We start from the raw sequence: 9,172 nt of genomic DNA, 5'->3' as shown, positions 1-9,172 counted from the left end.
TTATGTTCTGCATGTGCGTCCTGCGGGAAAGGGAGACGGGGGCAATCGCACCTCGCTGGGCGCAGGTTCGGCCAGCCCAGCCTCCGCCACCCCAACCCGTGCACCCCCCAACCTCTGCTTTCAAACACCCCCTCCAGCCCAAATTTCCCCTCCTGATTTACTGGTTAACGGTATCTTTAGGACACAGGAGGGAAGCAAAGGCAGTTATGGGCAGCCAAGACCAGAAGCCTTCACTGGTACCAACAGCCCGTGCTGGGGTAGGCGGGAGCCCTGCGTAACACCCGTCCGGGAAGACACCGGTCCTGCGAGTCCCTGGGATCAGGTTTTGTAGCCCCACACAACTAGCTGCCAGCAACCGCTCACGTGTGCAGAGTTTATCTTGCAGCCAAATTTAGGAGGAGCCCAATGCCCCCTCCAGCAAGCCAAGGGGGCTCAGCCTCCCATTCCCTGCAGCAGGGACGCCTCTTTCAAGAGGGACCGGCGATCGCCCAGACCCCCAACGGCACGATCCTGGGACGCAGGAGGGTGATGTCTTCGGACTGGGGGTAGGACCTGGGACTGGTGAGGGATCAGTAAGGCCAAAAGGCTTCCCAGCTGCTTGCAGGCGAGCTGGAGCCACACTGCACGCTGCCAGCGACCTTGGAGTCTGTCCTGACCCATCCACTGCTCGTCTCCTCCCTTAACTCAGCACCGTCGCTGAGAAAAGCCCCCTGAAGCCACGTCCCATTGAGCGGGGCCACCCCTCGCAGAGGGGCTGCAGCACTGCAGCAGGCTGGGAGGGGATGGACGGATGGAAGGATGGACGGGTGGATGAGCAGAGCGAAGCAGCAGCTGCTTCAAGCTGGGCTGGGCTCTCCCCTTTCTTTGGATGCCACCTGGTGACCGAAGGCTACAGGGATAGGGCACAGTCCTACCGACCTGATGAGGAGGTCCCGCAGGTAGGCGAACTCACAGTGTGTCGTGTTCTCCACTGGTAGGAAGAGAGAGAAACCCATCAGCGTGCACCCACGGCATGTGCATGGCGACCGCTCAGGGTAAGGAGGACCCTGCAGAGCTTCACTAGCGTGTGGAGGGCTGAGATGGGGACTTACCCCCAGGGGCTACAGGGTGCAGGACTCAAGAGTCCTCTTTGCTGCTGTAAGGCCAGTGATTTACCCAGGTACGTGCCCCAGCTCAGCATGACCAACTGGCTGGTGAGGTCTGACTGAGCATTCCTGGTCCCTTCCCACCATCTCCCACCAAACGAGGGAGCTCCCGGCAGCATCTCCCACCATGACCCCCACTTTGGACCAACACAAGCTTAAGTGGGCCCCAAAGAAGGCAGGGAAAGGGACAGAGCCTTTGCAGTGAGCGCCGGCAAGGCTCCAGAGAAGCGTTTCATCTGTAGCTTCACCACGAGCGTCCTGCAACATCCCAGGCACGTCAGTGACTGTGCTGCCCGGGCTGCCGGTGCTGCTGCTCTTGCTGACAAAGGCTACTGCTGTCGGAACAGGGCTTGGAGAAAGCAAGAGTGTTTGCAAGAGGGAAAAATCAAGGGGTGTTGCTCCACCACAATTAGTCTGACAGCTTGCAGTTTACCAGGCATTTGAATTTAAAGGATCAACTCCCTTTTTTTGATTTTTTTCCACCCAAACAGGCTTGAACATAATGCAGAAATGGCAAGACAGCAAATAACACTCTTCTGCAAAGGCTGCCCGTGGCCATGGCTGGGTCCTGGGTTCTCCCCGTGCTGAAGGCAGCTGCCACATGCGGGAGGTGAGTGGTTTAATGAGCCCCATTAAACTCAGAGCTTCCAAGGACAGAGCACAAGAGGGCAGCAGAGCTTTAAAATACACTGATTTTCCTGGCACCTTTGTTAAGCCATCCCTCAACACAGGATTCCTATTAAAAAGACTCATAGATGAGAGAAACCTATGAAATGAAGGGGAGGAAGATAAGACGGGTGGCACTGGAGACGTGCCAGTTGGCTCTCAGGGACAGGGAAATGTGTAGATACACTGGAGCCAGGAGCCTTCATCTAGCCTTTAAACCGTGATTTAAAATGGGGGATAAAAGAGGAAGATGATGGGATGAAGATGGAAGAAGGATGAGATCCTCCAAGGGCACCAGCCAAATGCATGGTGGAGGGTGCAGAGACCTACAGATGCCAGGGGCAAGGCTCTAATCTGGGCTCGAGACAGAGACGTCAGCACCGCACCCGTGTGCCCTCAAATCCAGCCATCGGGCATTTAACTGTGCAACCAGCAGAAGCCAGGCCACAAGAAACCCAGACGTGTCCCCTCCGGCACTCCGCAGCCCCCCGAGCCGCACAAAGGCCCAGGAGCTCGGCACAGGAGCATTGGCCAAGGTGTCTTCAGTCCCCAAACACCAGGGAAGTGATTTTCTTTGGAGGGGCAGGGAAGCACTATACACACCTCGACTTCTACTGCTGGTTTTGGACCTCAGCACCTTCTGTCAGGGCAGGGAGATGGGCTCAAGAGGTAGGGAAACAAGGACAGGTACCTTCAATGGTGCCCCACTTGGTCTTCCTTCCAAGGATTCTTCTTCCATTAACCTGGTACTCCTGGTCACTGCCCACCACTGCAAAGGGGATCATTTCCTGAGGAAAGAGAAAAAAAAGGTTACGTTTTCCTCCCGACAACCGGTCAGGAAAGCAAGCTGGCGAGCAAAGTCCTAAATCAAGCTGTTTTCGGGAGAGTTTCATGGGGTGAGCTGGTTTGTCCCTGCGTTGCCTGCCAGGACCCGGGCAGCAGCATCTCTCACGCATGTGCCCAGCCCAAAAGCACTCTAAAATCAGCCCAAAACCAGTCTAGCCCAGGCACCAGCGTACAGGCAGGGCAAAGCTATCATGACGCTTCTCCGGGAATCGCCCCCAGCATCTGGCAACCTGTGGCTCACTCATTTCCTGATCCAAGGTGGTGTCTTTGTACTTAAGAGTCCCTAGAAGACTTTTTTCTTCCTTGAATTTGTCCAATCCACTTTATTGAGCCAAAAAATTGTTAGCTACTTCCTACAGCAAGGAATTGACAGCCAGGAAAGCAGAGCAGCCTACGGGCAAATTACCTGCGGGTGCCGGGAAGGCTGCTCCCCTCGCCTGGGGTGGGCAGACACCGGCACGGGACCCCCTGCCCGCTGAGGGCACCTTGGAGGAACGGGGCTGGGGGAAGGAGCAGCGGCACAGACGGGAGAGGACACCTTCCCCAGGTACCTTCCTCACCCTCTTTCTGTCCCTGCTCTGATCCTTGGTCCTGGGCAGACCCCCCCGGACAGGGGCACAGTGGCTTTGGAAAGAAAATAGAGGCACTTTGCAAAATAGAGACGCCCCAGGACATAACCAGCACCCGGAGCTGCAGGGCCCATCCAAACACGTCCAACCCGCAACACCACGCACTAACCCTGAATTTCTCGTTGACTAGCCGATCTTCAGAGTCTTCATCAAACTCCTTCTGAGGATACACGTCGATCCCATTGGCAAGAAGATCAGCCATTATCTAGGAGAGAAGAGCAGAGGAACACGTGAAGGAGACACAGGCAGAGGAGCTGCGCTCCCACCACAGCGGCAGCTCCCAGCTGAGCCAAGAGGCTCTTGTGAGCAATGCCCAGCAGCAGTATCTTCCCTCTCCATCCTAAACACTGCTCGCCTTGGGGAGAGAGACCTGTGTTTAACTGCTGCACACCTACCAAGCGCTTGCCCTGGAATCTCTGCAAGAACCTGGTGCCAAGACACGGTTCAGGCTGAGAGCGAGATGAAGTTATACGAGCTGGGCGTTGCTTTGGGATTGAACAAGACAATAAGCCAATACAAGCTGCACCAAGCAATGGGGAATGTAACTGCCAGGCACGTAACCCAAAGTTAAGAAGTTGCTTTCTGGTGTCTGCTCATGCTCCTTGGAAAAGGAGTCACGGCAGCGCCTGATCCAGGGACAGGGACACAGACAGCTTGGAAGAGCAGCCTCTAAGGATATTGCCTCTGTGCAAGGGGAAGAGATGCTGAAATCTGATTCCTGGGTGGAGGCTCAGCTCTCGGGGAGCACGGAGGATCAGACTTCTCCAACAAAGCTGCAAACCCAAACCCAGTCTGCGTGCCCGCTCCCATCGCTTCCTATGGCAATAAACTGCTCCGCGCCAGCCCTACACAGCTTGGAAGAGCAGCCTCTAAGGATATTGCCTCTGTGCAAGGGGAAGAGATGCTGAAATCTGATTCCTGGGTGGAGGCTCAGCTCTCGGGGAGCACGGAGGATCAGACTTCTCCAACAAAGCTGCAAACCCAAACCCAGTCTGCGTGCCCGCTCCCATCGCTTCCTATGGCAATAAACTGCTCCGCGCCAGCCCTACGTTGCAGGCTGGCAAAGGAAGCGGATCCAGCCCAGAGAAACCCCCCAGTCAGCCTCCCACCCCCCAGCCAAACCCATACACTATTTTTAGGGGAACAACCCAACAAAGCCAACTCCGCAAGGCGTCGGAGCCCATTCCGCTAACTCAGTGCAGCGCTGGCATCAACCCAGGCAGCCTGCAGCCAGGCTGGTGCTTCACCATCACCTGCCCACCCCGACCCAAACCCAAAAATCTATCGCCTCCCCAAACCAGCTACACCCCCAGATGCAGACCGGGCTCTGCTTTTTGGAAGCACGCACGCAGCCGCGCTGGAGCAAAGGGAAAAGGTCCCACCCGGACCAATTACCTGCCCTCTCGTTTGCACCAGCGGATCTGGAGCCGTGAGCATAAGGAGGGCGAGCCCCTTGCAGAAGGGGCACTGCAAACACGCCACGTGGCTACGTGTTCTCCTTCCATCTGGAAGGATTTTGGGGGTCTGGTTACAATCAGGAATGTAATTAGAGATAGAGCGAGCTCATCCTGCACCGAGTCGGTGCAGAGCAGGCGAGCCAGGCGGTCTCCCCATGGTCTTTCATTACACAAGGATGGTATCAGTAGCTGAGAGCACCCAGGTGACATTTTAGGTCCCAGACTGACTTTGTAGTCCCAGAGCCAGCCAGCCACCCGCAGACACCCGGATACGCACACTTGTGACCTCTGAACGGAGCCAGCAGCCTGCAAAAGCCACTGCAGAGAGCAGATGTGGCACCGCGGACTCACACCCCCATCCTCCCGCACCAGCTCCTTGCAGATCTGCGGGCAAACAGGCTGACACGCCAATCAAGTCCAGCCTGGATTACCTCTCGGCTCCATTTCCAGCCATCCTCTGGCTCACTGCAAAGGGAACTGCTTGCAGACTTTGGATTCAGCCCCCAAAAACAGATTGGATATTTCAGTGCCTGATCCTGCTCATCAAGAACTGGGAAGACCCTGCTGCGGGAAGGGCTGGCTCATGCTCTCCTGCACAGAGGCATCGAACAAACCCCTGGCTAACGTGCCGTCCTCTCCACAGCCAGTGGAGGTGGCCCCTAAAACCGCCCCTTTGGCAAGACCCCCTTTCCCTTCGCTTCGCTTCCCTGCAGTTCAGACTCATGGACCAACGAGCTTGGTGGCTTGCTTACTTCTGCAGGGAACGCTGAGGCCATCACGCCTGCAGCCGCATCCCTCAGCTACACGAACGGATGTACAGCCCCTTACCGAACCCCAAAGCGGGGCATCTCCACCTCTGGCAGCACCAGGCGTGCGTGCACGGAGGGAAGCCCACGCTGTGGATTCAGACAGCCCCTCCTCGGCTCCCCACCGCAGCTCCCCACCCAGGGAACGGCGTGCCTTGCTTCCCCCATAAATCTTGCCCAGCTGAGCTCAGCAAACCCGCACATTTTTTTGCCTGGTTCCTGTATCAGTGCACGATGCTGCACAGGGTGGGTTTTCCAGCCTCTATGTGCAGCACCGTCTACCTCCCAAAATAACAGAAACGAGCCTGAAAATAACAACAACAATAACAAAGGAGGCAGGAGAAACAGGCCCCAAGACTTAGAGCTCGAAACTTATCCTGCACTGACAAAGATCCAAGAGAAACACTAGGAACTGCTTGGAGCGCAGGCCTTTCCTCCGGCCACGTGGGATCGCTCGGAGCTGCAGCCGGAGGAATGCGCTGGGCTCCCGGCCAGGCGCTCGCCTTCCCAGCCCTGCGCAGGGGAGGGCGCTGGGGGGGGGAAGGGGGCGGGAGGGGATGGGGGACAGGAGATGGGAGCCCCGATAAGAGCCGCCAGCCCCTTACCCTTTGTTTGAAGTAGTCCCTCTCCTCCAGCGTTAACGTGTCGGCTTTTGCAATCACGGGGACGATGTTGACCACTTTGCTCAGGCGTTTCATGAACTCGATGTCCAGCGGTCGGAGCCTGAAAAATACAGCAGAAAAAAGGGGATTCGCGCACCGCTGCCGAGGTGGGGGGCAGCCGCAACCCCCCGGCAGAGAGGGGGCATCCAGAGACTAGACACAAGAGGGGGAATCGCCTCCTTTCAGACAGGACAAATAAAGACATTTTCTTAAAAGCACGACAGCACACGTCCGTCTCAGAGGCGGTTTGCAGACAAACACTTAAAACATTTCCCTTTCAAAGCATCCCGCTACCGCCTGCGAACCCTCGCAAAACCCCGTGAAGTGGGAGAAGGCTTTTATCCTTTTACCCGGCCACAGAGGACTGCGGGAACTTGCCCAAAGCTACACGCGTCCTTGGGATGCCGGGATGAGAGCAGGGGTGATGCTGGCTGCGGGGCCAGCCTGCCCGCGATGTCCAAGTCAAGCTGGGGAGAGACCACGGTGTGAAACCTCCTCCAGCCCTATCCAAGCTGTCACCCACTGTCACCCACCATCCAGGGACAGCACGACATGGAAATGCCACAGGTGACTATTCCTGCGCTGAGCACCAGCCCGCTGTCGCGCATGAGCCAGGATTGCCTCTCGCATCCATCGGTTGGGATTAAAAAAGGCTCTGCTAATTCTCCAGGGGCTCACACAACACAGAAGAGATGCTGCTTGTTCCAGAGGGCAAAAATGTCAGAAAATTTCTACGATGAAAGTCTCAGCAGGGGAAAGCTGCGGAGATTGCATAACCCCAGTGATCAGCCCCTCGGGAAATCCCTCCCTGCTAAACGCTCCCGCTGACAGCACGGACGTGACCTCCGGTGCCACGCTGCTCCGCGTCCGAGGGCTGCAGTCCGGCTGCAGACAGCGATGAGGGCGCCTGGCCATGACCCTCCCTCGCTCCTCAGTCCTCCCTGAAGGTGTTTTTACTGCTGGGGGTTCCCAGCTAGAGGAAAGCCCTCCGTGGGACACCTCCACTTGCTGCAGGTCCCTCTCGGTGGCTCTGGAGGTGATGGGGACACACGCCCATGCAGGGGCGTTGAGCAGTTGAGCAGATGTTGCCTTGAAAAAGGAAACCTGGAGGTCCCAGGGAAGACCAGAGTACAGGAACACGTTTGGGGAGCTCATGCATTAAGGAGCCTGTTTGAAATGAGCCCTCATTGAAAGCACACAGGGAAGGGGCAGGACGGTCAACGCCAGAGCCCCAGAAGCAAAGGGACACCTCTGCCGCTCGTACATCCTCATGACCTCTGGTGGTGGCATGTGCCAACAGGACACGACCCAACTCATCTTTGATGAACCTGGGGCAGAGAGAGGTGAAGTCACCTTTCGGAGGAGCCACAGGCTTCAGTGGCAGAACTGGGGCCAAGAATGAGACCTCCCCAAGGGCAGACCAGCCCTGTGCCACAAACCAGAGACCCACGGCAACAGGGAAGAAACCAAAATAAATGGGACAGTGACTTAAAATGCCCAGGTGCAAGAAGGCATTTTAGGAACCCTGTGGGGGAACACGGAGCAGAGCAGAGCGCTCGGGAAGAACATGGCCAAGAGAGCACCCACTGCCAACACGCTCAAGCCAAACCCCACCATGGTCTTCTCGGGCCCTACAAAGGGCTCAGAGACCCCGCAGACCCAGCACGGCTCCTGCAAAGCCATCAAGAGTCACACGAGTGCAAAGGGGAAGGGGCTGATCCTGCTCCTCAGCAGTCACCAGCCAGCGTCCCCATCCCGCGAGACCACCCCTGCCCGGCTCCGGCGCCAAGGGAGGGACGTCCAGCCCCAGAGAGACCTGCTCAGCTCCAGCTGATCCAAAAACGGCATCTCGAGACTGCTCCGGTGCAGCCAAGCCCTTCCCTGGCCAAACCCACTCCTCTCCCAGGGATCGGACGGGACCGTGCCAGGTGGACCTTCTCCCCGAATGCTAACGGCACGCATAGCCCAGAGCACATCGTTAACGTGCTGACAAACGAGTTCCTAATGCAAACTCAGGAGTCACAGATCACCCTGGGCCCCAGGAAAGAAAGAGTTTGGCTATTAAAAAAAAAAAAAGAAGAAAAAAATGCAAGGAAACCCCCATGGACACATCTAAGCAGACTTGCTGCTGGCAAACATTGTTTGGAGCTCTGCATAATGTATTTCCCAGACCTCCAAGGAAGTAATGCAGTTATGCTCCTTTCCCAGCAGACTTCTTTCCCCTCCTCTCTCTTCGCTATTTTTCAAACAATTTTTCCCCTCTAAAAGCCTCTTCCCTACTGAGACTGTGTTCCTGCCTCTTTCATCAGCTTTTCTTTCAGAGTGAAGACCAGCATGCATATGTAGCCGATGCAGATGAATTCACAATCAGCCAGACATTTGAGTTTCAGCTCGACTGACACGTAAGAGCCCCGGTACCGAGCCCTCACCGATACCCAGAGGATGCTGGCAGTGAGCCTGAGAGCAAGAGGCAGAGCCAGAGCCAGCCCACACCCCTGCCCACGTCCACCAGCATCCACGCAGGCGCAGTGACCGTGTCCCACACCGGTCTGCACCCAAAGCCAGAAGAGCCCAAGGCACCTTTGACACAACCTTCTGCTCCGATGGACTTCTGCAGGTGCCTCGTCCATGGAGGTCACCTCCCGTGGGCACCTCCCTGCACCGTCCTGGAGAACAGGAAGGGAACCAAGGCACTCCCCAGAAGAGCAAACTGTATGTTTTTAGGGTGTTGACCGTGTCCCACACCGGTCTGCACCCAAAGCCAGAAGAGCCCAAGGCACCTTTGACACAACCTTCTGCTCCGATGGACTTCTGCAGGTGCCTCGTCCATGGAGGTCACCTCCCGTGGGCACCTCCCTGCACCGTCCTGGAGAACAGGAAGGGAACCAAGGCACTCCCCAGAAGAGCAAACTGTATGTTTTTAGGGTGTTTTGCAAGTTTCTAGATAGTCTACCAATTCCT

General features: G+C 56.7%; 1 protein-coding gene across 1 annotated transcript in view; it reads right to left on the bottom strand.

Annotated features, from left to right (window-relative positions):
• Positions 1 to 4: 4 nt before the first annotated feature.
• LOC104077654 (septin-9) overlaps positions 5 to 9,172 on the bottom strand; it is a gene marked incomplete at both ends in the record, with an annotated part of 14,553 nt that continues 5,385 nt past the window's right edge. The window contains 5 exons of the mRNA XM_009578960.1: positions 5 to 20; positions 919 to 970; positions 2,503 to 2,599; positions 3,396 to 3,491; positions 6,155 to 6,272. Of these exons, the coding sequence (XP_009577255.1) occupies positions 5 to 20; positions 919 to 970; positions 2,503 to 2,599; positions 3,396 to 3,491; positions 6,155 to 6,272 (379 nt within the window). The remainder of the gene's footprint in view (positions 21 to 918; positions 971 to 2,502; positions 2,600 to 3,395; positions 3,492 to 6,154; positions 6,273 to 9,172) is intronic.

Source organism: Fulmarus glacialis, unplaced genomic scaffold (genome assembly GCF_000690835.1).
Source record: "Fulmarus glacialis isolate BGI_N327 unplaced genomic scaffold, ASM69083v1 scaffold18160, whole genome shotgun sequence".
Lineage (NCBI taxonomy): Eukaryota > Metazoa > Chordata > Aves > Procellariiformes > Procellariidae > Fulmarus > Fulmarus glacialis.
This window is presented reverse-complemented; position numbering and strand designations above follow the sequence as displayed.